This window comes from Nicotiana tabacum, chromosome 17, assembly GCF_000715075.1.
Source record: "Nicotiana tabacum cultivar K326 chromosome 17, ASM71507v2, whole genome shotgun sequence".
Classification (NCBI taxonomy): Eukaryota; Viridiplantae; Streptophyta; class Magnoliopsida; order Solanales; family Solanaceae; genus Nicotiana; species Nicotiana tabacum.
This window is the reverse complement of record NC_134096.1, coordinates 121,955,842-121,974,341: the sequence shown is the minus strand read 5'-3', so window position 1 is coordinate 121,974,341 and position 18,500 is coordinate 121,955,842. Positions and strand designations below refer to the sequence as shown.

At 32.3% G+C, this 18,500-nt stretch overlaps 1 protein-coding gene across 1 annotated transcript; it reads right to left on the bottom strand.

The window, feature by feature from the left end:
- Positions 1 to 4,017: 4,017 nt before the first annotated feature.
- Positions 4,018 to 11,288, bottom strand: LOC107768093 (uncharacterized). The gene is made up of 8 exons (XM_075234984.1): positions 10,706 to 11,288; positions 10,527 to 10,587; positions 9,518 to 9,756; positions 8,373 to 8,577; positions 7,650 to 7,781; positions 7,448 to 7,497; positions 7,269 to 7,363; positions 4,018 to 4,584 (listed from the first exon to the last, which is right to left on the bottom strand). The coding sequence occupies exons 1-8, from the start codon at positions 11,147 to 11,149 to the stop codon at positions 4,518 to 4,520; spliced, it is 1,293 nt and encodes a 430-aa protein (XP_075091085.1). The 5' UTR covers positions 11,150 to 11,288; the 3' UTR covers positions 4,018 to 4,517.
- Between the last annotated feature and the right edge of the window lie 7,212 nt (positions 11,289 to 18,500).

Here is an 18,500-nt window from a genome sequence, read left to right as displayed (position 1 = left end):
TGATAGGCAGAATACTTGGGAAGTCTTGGAAAACAGAAATATTTGAAAAAGAAATTATTTGAATAGTAAAATGAAAGAATTTTCGTTTTCAGTTTAGATGAATTTTTGGCATTAAAATAGAAAGTAATAGAAATTATAGTCATTTCTTTTATTCATGCAACTAATTTTAGCCAAGTACGAGGATGTCTTGTAATGCTTGATTTATTCGCGGTCAACTTGACTTTTTTATGTGACTTAGATTGATATGTGTGTAATGATAGGTGAAATAAGATTTTGGCTATGAACGAAAATGGCAATTTTATGATTTAATTTGTAATTAGAAGTTGAAAGTTCAATTGATATACTACTCGGTTTCACTATTTCATGTTATTTTTATGTTAGATTCCAATACCTTTTATAGAGTAACTAAGGTTGGATTTTGTTGTTCGTTTTCTGTCCATTTTTTGTTTTCCATTTCTGGTTACAGCAATTAATAAGGTGGCGATTGTTTCACCTTATGCAAAAACTGAGTTTGGAATTCTTTTTATTTTTTAACAAACTATCTGTTTGGTGAAATTTTGCAACAAAAAGAAAAAGAAAAAAACAACACGTATCTTTTGGAAGTTTCATTTTTTCTAGAGTTAGAGGCTCAGTTTGGAAGTTGGAAAGGACTTAGCTCTAAAATCTAAAGGTTGCTATAAAATTTAAATAAAACTCTATCTGTGTGTGTGAGTGAATAAATGTGATAGTCCAATCTAGTGCTAGCTGCGAAATCTGCAAAGTAAACTTTCAAATAACAAGTGAACTTTCATGAATAAAATAAATTTAAAATAATAACAATCAGAGAGGTCAATACAAGTCTATATTTGTTATTTAGGAAAAGACTTTAGCATTTCATGTGCAATATGTAGTTGATAAACAATTAATATAAACTACCTGAACGAAACCCTCTTAAATGTTCTATACCTTAGCATTTAGAAATAAAATAAAAAAAGCAAGAAAGAGAGAAAATAATTGGTGAAAGTAGAATCTATGAGCACCATAAAGATTCTTTAGTTTATGCAGAAATAGAACAGTGTCTGAGTAAGACCCAACGTGTGAAGGGGACATTAATTAAAACAGTATATTAATTTCACCAATGTCTCTCTTTATATGCAAGGACAAGAGGCAGCTTAGATATTCGAGCCTATTTATGGAGTACTTATTTCATATGGAATATATAATTCTAAATATTTTTGGGCTCAAAATTTCTCAACTTTTTCCCTGCAAAAACAGCGAAAATTGAGGGATTTTCCTCTCTTCTGTCTACTTCACAATAATAAGCTTGCTCCAATTCCAACAAACATTCATAAAAGATAGCCAAGTTGGTGGGGTTTTGTTTTGTAGACGACTAAACAAATACAACAAAATAGTAATATTTTTACGTCCTCCCTACTCATTTTATGTAGTGATGTATAATCGGACACGGAATTAAAAATAGAGGAAGATTTTTGACACATCAATAATATACATACATATTACATATTGTATATATATGTTATTCTAAAATAGCAGATTATAATACCAAGTTCCAACAATTAAATGAGTTAGGACTTGGGGTAACTGCTAAGAGTTTTGCATGTCTTTTCTTATTTCTCGCCCCTCATAAAAAGATGAACTTTTAAATTATATCATTAATGATAAAATGAGGTTAATAAAATTAAACAGTTTTTCAAACATGACAATCTTTGTACCACATAAAATGGGGATGCATAGAAAGTACAACTAATAATTTCAAAAATGTTTTGAAAGAGAATTATGTCTATCTTCTTCTTTTTTCTGGAGTTTATGTCTATCTCAATCTCCAGTATATTAAAAAGTCAAATCCATGTGTATGTTCTATTAACGTGTAAACTTGATTCGATATAACTATTTAAATACATAGAGGTCCTCCTTTTTTTAACCAAAATATACATGCATTTGCAAACAAGAATTCTAAAAAAAAAAAAGAGAGAGAGAGAGAATGTAAAAATAATCAAGACGAACTCTCTCTCTCTTTTCTAGATCAGATAGAATAGAATTACAATAAAGAGAGGTACTTTATTTAAGAATCTTTTGAAAAAATATAACAGGTCATAAAGGGGAAAATAGATTTGAAAGTGCAGTGCCTTCTATTTAGACATCAAATCAAATTAACTAGTATAACTCAAATTTTAGTAATGAAATTCTTTTTCTAGCTAATCCTTTAGAAGCCTATATCTCTTCCTCTTTCCTTTAATGAAAATAATTAGATATCTGAACTTGTACCAGGTAATTTCATTTTTGGAGTTTTCTTAAATAAATAAGGCATTCCAAAGTTCTCTGAACCGAGTATTCCTTACTATGCCAAATATAATACTCCCTCGGTCTCGTTGATTTTATGTGAAAGTGTTCGCAATTCGAAAATAAAAACACCTGGTTTTCAATATAAATTCGAGCACATATTCTTTAAATATTTTTGAGACAATCATAATAAAAAAGTCTTTGACTCCCAAACAATAATATCACATAAGGACATAAGAATAATTGGGTTTAGGATAGAAGTATGAGATTCGTTATTGTCAGTCGTACTAGGAAGACGCGCTCGGACTGCCCGTCCGTCTGAGAATGAAACACTGTGCTCAACTCAACCCACGTGGTCAACTCGCGTTGTACTGCTCTCCAAAAATACGAGGTGAATTGCGTACCTCGATTATGAGAAAGTTTACTTACTCTAATAAAAATGCGAGAAAATCTCTCTTTTTGGATTTCACAAAATAAAAAAAAGTTAAATATACCGAAAATACTTACAACACTCTATGTTTATAAGAGATCTAATACAAGTTAAATTGAAGAACACTAATCATTTAACCTTGTTAAGATAAAAATTTATATGCAAGACACATGTTTTTGTTACATCAAAATACAAATACAAGTACTCCCTTCCTAATTTATGTGTCAGTAATACAAATACAAGTACTCCCTCCGTCCTAATTTATGTAATATTTTTTGCTTCTTAAGATTCAAATTATGTGAACTTTAATTAATATTTAAAATGTATTTTTTCATCATATTGACATGAGAAGAAATCGCAAGTTATAGTACTTTTCGTATAATTTTTTAATATCTACATCTTTACTTTAAAATATTGAACTGATTAATTTCAATTTAATTTTAAAAATTAGTCAAATGTACTCTCAAAAAATAAAAAATATCTCATAAATTGAAACAAAGTGAAGTATATGTTCTCCCAATACATACAATAAGGATAGGACTGCATGACCTACAAAAGGAATGTGGATGGAAACTTTAAAAAGTCGAGAAATAAAGGGGAACTTTAAAATAAGTTAAGAAAAGTATGTGTTTGTGTGATCAGATACCATTGATTGCTCCACATTTTTCAAATTAAAAATGCAAAAGCTCTTTAGATTGGGATCTTAGGATGTGACCCCTGAATTGAACTTTTTATGTGCAAATTTACCTAACAAGATAGACCCTCAAATAGAAATAGGCCAGCGTGGATTTGAAACTTATAAAAACTTTGGGCAACGTCATCCAAGATTAAATTTCACAAACTTTACAACACAATTGCAAATATGAGAAAATTAATCAAAAATAGTGCTATCATATGGTGGGTTTGAAACTTTTGAAAAGGTAAATACCTCTATCTAGGGGGTATTCTTTAACCTAAGTAGAATTAAAACCTAACCCAATTTCAAAAGGTGGACATAAAGATAAGGATTACAGTTCAAAATTCACAATACAAGGCAAGCTAGGCTAGGCTAGAATTTGGAAAGTTCATATTTAAAAGATAGACTAAGGTAGAGGGTCTATATGGCCTTTAGGATTCCTTTTGGAAAGGGATTTGCTTTCGGTTGAATGACTAGATTACTGGATAAAAACTCAATAATGAAATTTGACTGGATAAAGAAAACAAAGTATCCAACTTTTCACAAAAAGTGCATAAAAAATTTTCGCCCTTTAGGACTAGTGAAACAGTGCAGCAAAAAGAAAGAAGTTTCACCCAAATAGCTCGGGGTCTTCCTCAGAATAATTTGTTCGAGTTGAAAATTTTCTATAATATCCAAAGGTGTACTTTGCATCAATGGCACAAAGGGCAAAAAGAATCTAATACAATTTACTCTCTCCAATTGTTATATTGACAAACTTTCACACGACCTTCAATTTCCGACTGTCTAAGTACATTCCTGACTTCAAAACCCATGATTGATTTCACCAAGCATAAAAACTGGGTATCAAGGTCAATTTACAATATATAGGAATCTTCCCATGTTGCCAGTAAATTGCCTCTCTAAATGAGGCACCATTGCTCCAAGGAAGATAACTGTTTTGTCTGTGCCAAAATTTTGCAGGACTGGATTGTGTTGGCACGACAAATATAGAAAGCTCTAAAGCTCGTCTATACACAGCAAAGATGATCATAATCCCGAGTCCATAATCTCTTTAGAGGCATTACTTTCATGTCTATACTTGGGTGCTGCAGCTGTAATATTTCACAGTCAGTGAATCTAATTAGATTGTCAAGATCTTCTATCTAACTTCTTGTCACTAGGTCGCTTCTCTTCTGCCTCTTTGCGTCTTTGTTGCCTGTAGAAAAGGAAAATGAACCATCACCACACCATCCGCTAAATGAAACATCAACTCCACCCTCTGCTAGATGAAACGTCAGTACATGTCTATACTTGGAAAACACGGATGATGAAAGGTTTTTGGGTACCAAAAAGTAATAAAAAGTGAAACATGAATCTCCTTTTTTGGATGAAATACTAAAAGTAATAAATTAGCTATACTCATTAAGGATAGGGACTGCATGACCCACAAAAACAATGTGGAGGGAAATGTATATAGAACTATAGAAGTTTAAGAGAAGAGATGTATGCGACATTAGACGCCATGGATTGCTCCTATAAAATTTAAACTGCAAAAGCTCTTAGGACTGATGTTTTAGGATGTGACACCCGTAATCTGAAGTTCTTTCTTCGCTGCAAGTTTGACTAACAGACAGACAACCGATAGGAATAGCAGTGTATCTAAGAAGTCGAAGAAATCTATAGAATTATTTCAAAATCAAGATCACAAATTTAGGACCCCGTAGTAACTAGTAAGCTGAAAGACAGATAGATTTTAATTCCATAAATGAGTTATTATGTTGAGAGAGAGAGAGATGTTTTACTTCTAAAATATAATGTGCTGCAATTGAATTAACAATGAAAATCTGACACATCTTTGAACTGGAAATACATTCATAGCTTTATGAAGTTAGCATCTCTCTCCTCTCTTTTTTTTTTATTTATAAAATATCATTTTAATAATATGAATGATCGGCAATAAGAGAACGCTGGTGAGTCATGTTTATAAACGAAAACTCAATTCCCTTTTTAAAAAAAAAAAAAAAAAGATAAGGTACAAAACCTCAAGTTTCTTTGCAGGATATGTAATGAAGTTACAATTTCTTACATTAGCATGATGGTATACATTCTTGAACTACACACACTACACCCTTTGCAAAACAAAACACAACTAGATGTGAGCTTAACCAATGTTTTAAAAGGCAGGGGGGAAGGGTGAGGCGTTTTACCTAAAAAGGGGCAAGGCTTATGACCCTAGACACGGCGTAAGTCCCATGGACCTTCAATTTACAATTTTATATTTTATAATTAATAAATAAGCTTTATTTTTTTCTGAAATATATGAAAATTTGATTAAATTTCGGTTAAAAAGGGCAGTCCGGTGCACTAAACTCCCGCCATGCGCGGGGTCCGGGGAAGGGCCGGACCATAATGGTCTATTGTACGCAACCTTACCCTACATTTCTGCAGGAGGTTGTTTCCACGGCTCGAACCCGTGACCTCCTGGTCACGCTGCAGCAACTTTACCAGTTACAACAAGGATCCCCTTCTAAATTTTGGTAGAATATTAAAAAGAAAATATAGGAAAATTATTATAATTATTATATGAGTGAACTAACAACACAAAATGTGATAATACATGAGGTACATCTTAATGATATTTTACTTTTAGTTCTTTACACATTACAGATAAGAAAAAAGTAGAAAAAGCTTAAGCAAACAAATCATGTTCAATAGCATTGGATAGGCTTAAATACAGTTAGAATTCAAACAAGCAAATAAAGTATATGCTGAACGTAATATCACAAGCCATGGATCACAATGATTACACCCAAAATATGATTAAAATGCAGAGAGAGTTTCATATTTCGGACGGGGAAAACAAAAAATAAAGCAGCAAGAGGGACGAAGCATATATTTTAAAGTTGTAGAGTAGTGGTGAAACAAAGAGCTTTGAGTCTTCGACAATCGAGGAGCAAGGAGGTTTCTTCAGCAAAGAAGTTAACGAATTAGGGATATTTTTCTCTGGTGGAAAGAGGCATATGCACGAAGAAGGTTTAAAAAAGAAGTGGGAATTGCCTAATTATCCCTAATTTAGTTGAGATCCATAAGGCGTGAGTCCTAAGCTTGGTGCACTTATTGCGCCTTGGAGTGCGCCCTGTTATATAGTGTGTTTGCCCACAGGAACTACACCTTTCTATACTGCCCTGAAGCTTTTTCGATACGGCCCGCCCTGGGACTCGCCAAAAAAGCCTTTTAAAGCACTGAGCTTAACTACTTCCATTATAATTCCTTTTTTTCCCTTTTTTATTTGTGTCTCTATTTTAACTTAAATAGTGAGCCTTTTAGGGATTTTGGCAAAAAAATCACACAAAAAATGGCTATATTACGAACATTAAAAATACCACAGCGAGGCAGGAAAAGTGCCTCAACCTACATAAAGATAAGATTTAAGCAAAAGAAAAGAAGAGCTTTCCTATATCTTTAGTGTGTTTCCTAAGAAACCAACACTGCACCACTCTACAGATTAATAGGAGGCATATATATCCATCTTCCAGTGTTTGTGTATTTTTCTCAAGGCAAGTGCTCTACCTATTGCACTATTTGCACACTTCTAACAAGGCATACCTTAGACGCTCATAGGGATGTTATGGTGAAAGCTTACAACTATGAAAAGATAAACCAATGTGGGACTTGCACAACATGTTGAATTTTCAACCCATCATGGCTCGACATCAATTATTTCTCAGAAAGTAATACCAGAGGCTCATTATTATTAGAAAGCTAAGAAGTAGTTAGCCACCCTTACAATCTACACCTTTCTTATCCCGTAGGGTGGCCAGGGGAGGTGGGTCAAGTGATGCAAAGGAAACTCTACCAGATTACAGAAATACAGATAAAACGGAGTCGTAATAAACTTACGCATAAGCAGTGTAGCCAGTACCAGCATTAGCAGCTGATAAAAGTGCTGCATGTGCACCGACAGTAGAAACAGGATCTCTCCGATCAACATCCACCTAAAAAAGTAACATTTGGGGTTATAAACAAGAGGCATCGGGGTTGATCAAATGCAATTTAATTGACATTGTGCAGATAAAAACCTTGTCCCACTTCGACTTTTTGTTCTGTCTACCATCCCGAGTTACAACATCTACAGTGGGCGGTAATGCACCAACAGAGACAGGAGCCGTCCCATGCAAAAGAATTGCAGAGAGAAAATGAGTAATGCAGGGAACTCTTATAATCAATCGTGAATGGAGACCTGTGCTACAGAAATTGACTCGAAGAAGAAAGGTGGGTAACCTGGAATTGGCAAATTGATTTTTGGTGGAGGAACCATAGCTGCAGGTTGTGTTCCTCCAGATATGAAGTCAACTTTTGGACTCCTCTTCCTCTCTTGCTCCCTTCTCTCCATTTCACGCTTCATGTCAACTTCTGCTTACAAAATAAATATTCCAATCAATATTTCTTTCGGATAAAGCATTCGTAGATAAGAAATTATCCAAAAACTCAAGAGAAATTATTCTAACACTGAAATGAACAAAAATTTCGTGAATGCTTAACCTCAAAAGAAATAGATATCCTTTAAACCTCCTATAGCTCCCAACAAAAAAGTTGAAAAGGTATGATGTTAGCTACATAACATGAAAATCCTTGTGACGTGTACTTTAGATCCAGTAAAAAGGCTGTATTTTTAGATATAAAGTCACTCATCTTCAGGACAGTACAATATACTAAGATTTTCTAACAGCTATCTGTCAGAGTCCTAAAATAACGGAACTTTTACGATTTTAAAATTTAAACCCCAAAATGAATACCAGCAAAAAGATATGATTGAACTGAATTCTCAGAAAAAGTCATAATCCCATTCTTGTTCCAGATTCACAGAAGGAACTATTTTGTTAACAAAAGTATAACAGTGGAAGTAGCTAAATTGTTCAAACATGCCATAACCAACGCAACTCAAATGAGATATTTCTAGTCGAAAGATAGACAAAAAAAATAGAAAATTATATTGCTAGTAACCTATTTCATCATAGAAGTCACTTTTGTCATATCCACGCGGATCAAATACGTCTTTACTGAAGCAAGATCCTATCTGGTCAATATCTTGATAAGTCACTGCATGCAGCAAGAAGTCTGGATTCCGGTACTCCTTTCTGTTGCGCACTTCTGCATTAAAGCTTCTGCCAGTAGTCTTCTTTAAAGCAAGGAATTTAATGATCTTTTCCTGCAGAATGAATTGACAAGAAAAAGAGTGTAACAAATTAAAAGCAAATTAGCCAAATCAATCATCTATGCAACAAGGGTACACCAAAAGGCCCTCCTTATATATGAATGGTAAGTTCACAGAAAAATGGAAGCCAAAAGTAGTTTCCTTTTAGTGTATTCCAAATAGGCAAGCAGTTTCTGGTTAGCTAGTATGATAAAGGTTCACTTTTTACTGGCACGTATGTTCCATTCAAGGTCAAATTACTAAATGACACTAGATACATGTATTGTTCAGAGTCTAAATCTCTTACCAACTCGGAAACTTGCCTATGCAAAAAGCATGATATACTTTCAACTTGAGCTTATTGTAATCCACTTAAGATTTGTCAAGAAGTAGAAAATAAAGGATACATGATAGGATAGAGTATTTATACATTACACGTGTGTGTGTGTCAGAGAGAGAGAGAGAGAGAGAGAGAGAGAGAGAGAGAGAGAGAGAGAGAGAGAGAGAGAGAGAGAGAATGAGATATTGTGTCAGTGTGAGAGATTTAGCAAGCACAGATTTCGTGGTCGGGACAGCTGAAAAACATTCATTTTAAGTTCTTGCTTCATCTCCCTCAGTTCATTTCAGCCAGTCCTCATGTAACCAACCATTCCTTTACCAATCACTGTAGAATTGAGAAACATATTTCTCAAAGTCCCAATTCAGGCAGTGCAAAATCTATAGCAGAAAGGTACTGTATAAGATGCAAATTCATTTTAGAAGACATAATGCAAGAGACATATAAGTTGCCAATATCATCTAAATGTACACTACAGAAGTAAGTCTGAAGATGCAGAGCTTCAACTTTAAAGGTCTATTTCAAATTCAGTGCTACCTCAAGATAGCATATATAAATTAAGATAAGTACATTTCCAATATCATTAAAGTTTGGAAAATACTAATACCACAAACTTACTTGCAATTCATCTGAGCACTTTTCCTTTGGTGGAGGAGGAAGAAATTTCTCCAAAAAATCTACATCTTTTTGTTCTTCTGCGGGAACCATATCAGATTCTTCAGCCACTCCATGTCCTTCATTAACAGGAAAGTCCATAGCATCATCGATCTGATCAGATGGTTCAGCTGACTGAGGAGGGGTTTGAGTGCTCGGTGTCCTAACCTGAAGAGCTGGTGAAGCTTTTTCTATAGATTCAACTGAAAAAGAAAGGAGTGAGATTTTTAAGCTTGAACTCCCAAATTAATATGGTGCAGAAAACAACAGAGTTCTCTTTTTAGTTTTGACTTTGAATAATTGGAGTAACATTAGTCAATCTTACTTCACAAATACGGAAGACGTCTTTTTTACATATCAAATATATGGATCAAAAAACTGTAATGGCAATTTCTTACCAAATGACGTTCTGCTACCCAACTAAAAATGATTTCTTTTACCCAAAAGTTGCTCCCAATCATATTTATGAAGAAGCTTATAAAAGAAACTCTCTGTCCCAATTTATTCCAAATAATTGACTGGACATGGAATTTAAGAGAAAATGAGACTTTTGACACATAAACTAAATATGCATAAAATACCAAAAGTATCTTTAGTATTAGACTGACTTCCTCTCTTGTATCAAGTGAGGTCTACAACAAGTCATGTCAATTCTCATAAGAGTGTGCAAATAAGGCAAAATGAAAATATGTAATCTAAATAGTTCTGAAAATAGAGAGCCGTACTTGGGAAATAGAGACAAACAAACTGCGACAGAGGGAGTGAGATAATAATTGGTTGAATTACAATAGTTGACTATATATTGAGAACACATGCTTCAATTTGATCCATATATGAACGAAGTAAACCACACTAGGCATATAACTTGTAGGATCACTTCAAATAAGCAAGGGCCATAACCAAAAAAAAAAAAAAAAAAAGTATAGAGAGGTGCAGAGCTGAATATAGAAAAACACAAAGCATACATACATACCACTAACAGTTTGAAGTTCCTCTCCATACATGACTCTCCCACTGGCCATTATTTCTCCTTCCTACATTCATAACTTCATTACATGAATAATAAATCTCTAATAGTATCCTATTAAACCTGAGTCTTCTAGCATAGTTTAAATCAAAGCTTAAATGAGAGCATAAAATAGGAGTAGCTACCTCAGGTTCGGGAGACATATTAACTTCATCATGACCATAGTCAACAATTGTAAGCCTTCCTCGTCTACTCACATTCACATTCAAATCCATCGGCTGAGGATTATTTGGAGAAGCGACTGACATAAACGGCGTCGTAATGGTAGACCCAATTACCCCTAAGCTCGAAACCGTCAAAGTTTCAACATATTGCTGTTGCTGCTGAAGTTGTTGAATCAGTGGTGATGGAGTCGAACTCCGACCCGAATCAGAACCAACAATTCTGTTATTGTTGTCATCTTGGAGGAGCTCGGAGTCCATGTTTTCGGATTCAGGTTTGTATTCTTCTTGCCTTGCTTCTTCTTCTTCTTCTTCTTGGCGTTCTTCCATATCTTCCATTTCGTCATCTTCGTCATCGCCGTAGATCGACAGCAAAGCGATACCCTCTGATTCTTTCTTCTGTGACATACTTCAATTAGGGCTTTTGATGAATGAATTGGGGATTTTCGAAGTTTTCAAATTTCAGGGGTTTTTGGAAAATTGAAAATAATGAAGATTTGGGGGTTCCGAGAGCAGCTATTGGGTTGAGGAAAGGTCCGGTTCGGGTTGGAAAGAGATACGGGTGAAAATTAACATAATATTGTCGACGTTTTGACCAATATTGTAAGGATAGGTCTATTTTGATCCCTCAAATATAATCCTGAGCATATTTAGTCCCTTAAGTATGTTAAAGTGGAGCATCTTTAGTCTCACTGACAGAGGTTTTGACCAATATTATCCCTTATCTTTGAGGGTAGGTCCATTTTGATCCCTCAAATATAACCCTGAGAATATTTAGTCCCTTAAGTATGCTAAAGTGGAGCACCTTTAGTCTCACTGACACAATATATTCAAAAACTAACGGTGTTACCCAACTCTGATTCATAAAGCAAATTTTCTGCTCTAAAGCAAAATGTTTCCTCTCATTTTATTAGATAACGCAAATTATCATTTTAATTCCTCATCTTTAGATAATGTCTTCTAAAATTTTGATCTTGAATATATTCCATTCTGTGCCAGTTTTTAATGAGAAAATGACACTGTATAACCGTTGTTAAAATAATAGCCGAAAAAATATATAAAATTTGTAAATTGTTTTGTGTATATATATACATTTAAAAATTTCGGTTGATTTTTCCAAAAAGAAAAGTTAAAATTTAAAAAAAATAGAGCGGACGGGATCTCCTTATTCCGCTACCAGATGTAAATAATTTTTGGTACGGGCTAAAAATGATAATACAAACTGGTTATTCGTTTGCTTCAATAATATGCCTAGAAGTGATCCTGGCAGCTCTATTTTTTTTTCAAATTTTAACTTTTCTTTTTAGAAAAATCAACCGAAATTTTTAAATGTATATATATACACAAAACAATTTACAAATTTTATATATTTTTCGGCTATTATTTTAACAACGGTTATACAGTGTCATTTTCTTATTGAAAACTGGCACAGAATAGGATATATTCAAGATCAAAATTTTAGAAGACATTATCTAAAAATGAGGAATTAAAGTGATAATTTGCGTTATCCAATAAAATGAGAGGAATCATTTTGCTTTAGAGCACAAGATTTGCTTAATGAATCATAGTTGGGTAATACTGTTAGTTTTTTAATATATTGTGTTAGTGAGACTAAAGGTGCTCCACTTTAGCATACTTAAGGGACTAAATATGCTCAGGGTTATATTTGAGGGACCAAAATAGACCTACCCTCAAAGATAAGGGACAATATTGGTCAAAACCTCTGTCAGTGAGACTAAAGATGCTCCACTTTAGCATACTTAAGGAACTAAATATGCTTAGGGTTATATTTGAGGGACCAAAGTAGACCTACCCTTAAAGATAAGGGAAAATATTGGTCAAAACCTCTAATATCCTCATATCATATACCTATATCTATCTATACTATATTAAAAGCACGAAACCTCTATCGAAATATTATTCATCTTTTTTATCCTTTCTATATGCATTCTACATTGGATATAATTATAATTGTAATCAGAAATTTTATTTTTCAAAAAACAAAAACTCTCGTTTAGTATTTTCTATTGGTCGGGACTTTACTTTATTTAGGTTTACAATTATTTAGGCTCTTCTTTGTTTATGTATAACTAGAGAACTTGTCTGCATTTCGCGCGATTGCAATAAGTGTCATTGAACAAAATAATTATTATAAATTCAATCCAGATATGAGACATAACTGTTTTTTATTTAAATGCATATAAGAAATTATTCTATGTATTGATTAAGTTACAAAAAATAATACTCTTATTAGAAGTTGAGCTTAATGAATCTATCTTCTGATCAGATTTTTTAATAAGAATATTAAGGAGACTTGTAGTTTGTATGGGGCATAGTTGTGCGCATATGGTTTTAATACTTGTTTTTTAATATACATGAATGTGTACTTAGATATGCATTTGATTTTTTTTTCTTTTCACTAAATAGTAAAACTTTTAATAAACATGAAATGAAAAATAAAGAAACTAAAAATAAAAAAGAAAATCCATTGGTTAAACTCAAGTCATTTATACTTTTTCCTAATTGTCTTTCCTTTTATTGATCTTGTTTTTCTTTCCTTCTCAATTCCCTAAACACTCTACTATTTTTTCCCTATCTTATACTTCCTCTACATTTTTTTATTCTTTCTTTCCTTTTTTCTTTCTCTTTCCTATTTCAATTTGCCTTATTAAATTTATTCTCTTGACAATTATTACTATGCAAAAACCGGAAAGAGGGGAACTTTTTTTAAATTTCTTACCGCAGTCAATTAATTTTTGGAGTTACTATATGTACACCTTAAATAAAGGGAGGAAAAAGAATTAAAATTGTTATATAGTTTTAATTGCGCATATGCCAAAAACTGATAAAAATAATTGGTCATTTTAGTTCTAGAAAAGTGTCACGTTATATCTCCATAAATCAAATAATTGGACAGAATAAGAGAAAAATACCAAAAAGTGATAAAAATAATTGGTCATTAGTCTTGGAGAAGTGCCACACTATATCTCTGTAAATTAGATACAAATTATTCTTCACACAATGACCAGTAATCTCCTAGTAAAACCCAATAAAGTATAAGAACTTTTAGAATATATTTTCTACTTTACAAAAAAGCAAAATATCACTAAAATAATATTTGTGACAACACGGTCACCATTATAACCCCCATGATGATCCACATATGATGGACACAAACAAAACAACAAAAACACTTGAAAGTGAATACGAACTACAAAGTAATATTGAATCAACTTCAGATAAAAGCTTGTTAAACTTCTTCACCAGCTCGTGGAATTTGATAGAAAAATATTTCTAATATTATCATCACCATCATGGACTTAGTCTCCTCCATATCTATATACATAAATATAGTATGACATGTATAATATGGATACATGAATAATTGGTGAAATATTTGATTTTTACTCTAATTTCAACATGTAATACAGAATACTATTAAGATGAAAAAGGATTTGAAAACTCACCACAATGTATTTGGTATGCAACCAGAGACTATTATATATAGTTGGATTCGAAATTGGATGGTCAAGTAGAGAACTGGAAGAACAACAAATAAATATCAATTAGATACTATTTACTACTCATAATTGTATCATTAATTCTAATAACGGTTGGAAAAATAATACAAAGAGCTTTCATTGGGATGAAGAAAAATAAGAGGAGTGAGGATTCACCGGAGAAGCCGTTTCTGATTTAGAATACTATACTTCCTTACCAGCTTTATTTTATGCATTTTCTTCTTTAAGTCATTAAAGCTGCTTATTTTTCCCAATTAACTTGAATCTCTTCCTCTCCCTTATTTAAGACTAATAATTAATGTATATGGGGGAAGATGTAATTCAATTCCAAAATTTCCTCCTCTTCCCTGGTTTAAGACTCATGATAATTATGTATAGGGAAAGCATTTTAGTAATTGAGATTGTATTGAAATAATGATGAAAATTCAAAAAATCAGGAAAAAAAGATAAATATAGATGCTGGGTTTTGGAGGTGCCACATCACTATTTCAATTCCCAACTTTATATTTATATATAGATTAGGATTCTTTATTGCGGTGTAGCTTTTCACTAGGTTTAGGATTTTTTAAGTTCTTCTCCGTTTATTATTCGCTATTATTTTTTTGGTTCTGTATTACCAATTAATTCATGTTACTTGTCTTTGTTTAGGTTTAGCATTCACTTTATTTCTATATTTTGATAGCGCCAACATTCGGAGGTGAACTAACTTGAGATTTGAGGTAAATTTTCTACATGTAATCTCTTCTTGAAGTTATGTAACAATAAACATGCATTCTTGATAAAAACAAATTACAAATTGAAAGGTTATCAATTATTATGAATTTTATAGGACGTACGTCTCATATATGCATGCTTGATTAAGAATTGTAAATTGAAAGGTTAATGATTACGGTTCCCGTAACACTTTTGGAAGGAAAGTTAGCTTATGTTTGTATTTCTTGCTATTCAACTAGGGTAATGTGTTGCTATCCATATAGAGCTGGTAAGTCTCTTAAAATGATGACTAAAAATCAATAAAGCTTGTGCAATTCATCTTTTTTGTTGCTATGTTCATTTTTCGTACAATTAGTTCTTATATTATGTAATTCTTTTATTGTGATTGATTTATCGGAGATTATTATCTTGCATGTGCTTATATTTATAAGATTTTTTATATTAAAAAAATATAAATTGTAAATAGAAGTTGGCATTGACGTATGTGGGTCTACAATGCTTATAATTTATCTGCACTTCATAAATCAATCTTTTAGTACAAATATTGTCACTCTTGCTTGCCTAAATACCTTCAAACGATGTGAGTTATTTTCTCCATGTTTATGTAAGTATATTCATATATAGCTAATTATATTTATGACATCACGGTTATTATTTTTGCTTTTATATGAATTTACTCTTGAAATTTTCTTTAGTTCTTTAGTTAATTATATGGCTTTAACTTAGGCTCGACTTTCTTATCCAAATTAGTTTTTCAATAAGTTAATCTGTCACGACCCGAAATTCTCACCTTCGGACTGTGATAGCGCTTAACATTTCACTTGCTAGGCAAGCCAACGTTAGAATAATATTAACTAATTTTTAAATAATTTTTAAATTATTAATAATCAAAGAAACAAATGCGGAAATAAAGTTTGAAATATAGTGAATAATCCATAAATACAACGGTGTCTAAATACCATCCCAGAATTGGTGTCATAAGTGCACGAGTTTCTAGAATAAATACAAATAAAGGTCTGAATAAAAATAAAGTTGTCTGAAAATAAACACACAGCTAAAATAAAATAGACGGAGACTTCAGAACTACGGACGCCATGCAATTATACCTCAAGTCTCCTCTAGTAGCTGAAATCCGAGCAAGCCTATGGTATGCCGCTAGGACCAACTCCGAAATCTGCACAAGAAGTGCAGAGTGTAGTATCAGTACAACCGACCCCATGTACTGGTAAGTGCTGAGCCTAACCTGGGTGAAGTAGTGACTAGGCTAAGGCGGTTCACTTACATTAACCTGTACGCAATATTAATGACAACGACAAATAATAGAAATAAATCAGGTAACTCATTTATAATAATTGAAGACAACTAAGGAGTCATAATCCATTATTATTTCAACCAATTATGTTGCAGCGTGCAACCCGCTCTCACAATATATTCACATTCAATTCTGTTGCAGTGTGCAACCTGCTCTCCCAATATATTCCTTTTAATCAAGTCCGTCGTATATTTATTTTAATCAAGTATATATATACTTTTTAATAAGTCTATTGCGACGTGCAATCCGATCCCCCAATATTGACTTTTAATAAGTCTGTTGCGGCGTGCAATCCGATCCCCCCAATATTGACTTCTCATTAAGTCTATTGCGGCGTGCAACCCGATCCTCCAATATTAACTTTTTAACAAGTCTGTTGCGGCGTGCAACCCGATCCTCCAATATGGACTTTTAATAAGTCTGTTGTGGCATGCAATCAAACATTGATCGACCATTTTACCCTTTCATTACACATATTCAATTTGTTATTATTGTACAAATATGTAAATATACGTCATAAATTCTTGTATGGACTAATATTCAATTGTAAGTTACAATTAGCAAGACAATAAAAAGTTACTACTATTTAATTTTATATATATATATATATATATATATATATATATATATATATATATATATATATATATATATATATATATATATATACACATCTACATTTTGCTTGGCATTTGGAGGTGCGTGCTAGAACTTCTAGCAATAATTACATACTTAAAAGTTACTAATTAAATAGTTATTCTGAAATTTAAGCCTCTCTAATGTGCCGTGTTTGTTTCACTTGTAACGGAAATGAAGAAAACTAGCTAATTAACTTTTCATTATAGTGACTTTTGATATTTTTGCATTATCCTTGAGTGTATTTTTTGCTTATAAATACAATTACCTTACAAGATTTTTATGTGAATTGTGCCATGTAAAAATAATACTTTTTCATTGTTTTAAAATAACATTATTGGCTATTTACTGTCAATGACAAGTGAGTTATCATCTTGATTATCTAGATGTTGGACAAAGAAAATTCAGAAGGCCTTATTCATATATTGCTGTATATGATCTGAATTTTCTACCTAGTTTAGAGTCCTAGCATTATTGTCGAGGCCAAAGGCAAATATTATGTTGCCAGATGAACTCTTAATGTATCCTCTTTGTTATTTTTGTTCATTTGCCCTATGTTTACTCAGATGTCTTTTCTATTATTGCTTGGGGTTTGAAATATATAAATTCTGATTGTGTTTGTATACATAATTCTTGTATTGTATCATAATTAACTATTCAGTTGTCAATCCATTTAAATTATAGTATTTAGAGGTTTAGTAATTTTAGTGCATAAATATGTATTATTGTTTTGTCATTGTGGTGTTATAACTTTAGTCTCATTCTATATTTTCTTTTATTGTTATCTTTTGAGACAACGAGATTCAAATTTTGGTATGCAATTTTGAGTACTTGGCTGGGTAAAGCGAAATATTTAATTAGTGAGTGTAAGTTAGATTTTATTATAATTTTATTTTTATTTCTACTTCTGGAAGTATTTATAAATCTGAACGAACAATCCTACTTTTGAACGTTTGGGGCGAAGATAAATGTATAATCATTATGCTTTGTTTGGAGGTTTCATTGAAATATATATTTCTTCATGTTTTTCCTAATTTTGTTAAGATTATTTACATGCGTTTATTAAATTTAGAGCAGGAATTCATCAACATATCCGTACCATTAGAGGTTATATTATCTTAATTAGCTTCAAACACTTTTTGGTAAATGAAAAATACACCACTCTAATGTTATGTATTTAATGAATAAAATTTAAACGGTAAAATTGATATTTTTTATTAGTTGCAACATTTCCTATTTGATAACTTAATATTTTTTTTTAAATTTATCGATATTTTATAATAATGATAGGGAACAAACGTGCAACGCACGTTACAAGAGACTAATTGCCTCAAAAACAACAAGGGCGAACGACACAAATAGGAATTTCTGCATTTTGATAGGGAGTGGCCAGTAATAAGAGTTTTGGAAGGGACAAAAAAGCCTTGTGTCAAAATTTTAAATTTTTAAAAGTTATAGCAATCGTTAAAATTCTGGTGATCATTAAAATTCCAGATGCTTCAACGTCACGAGTGTATCCTAGTACGAGGTTATTTTCTCAAAATATTTCTTAACAAGGTAAAAATATAAACGACGA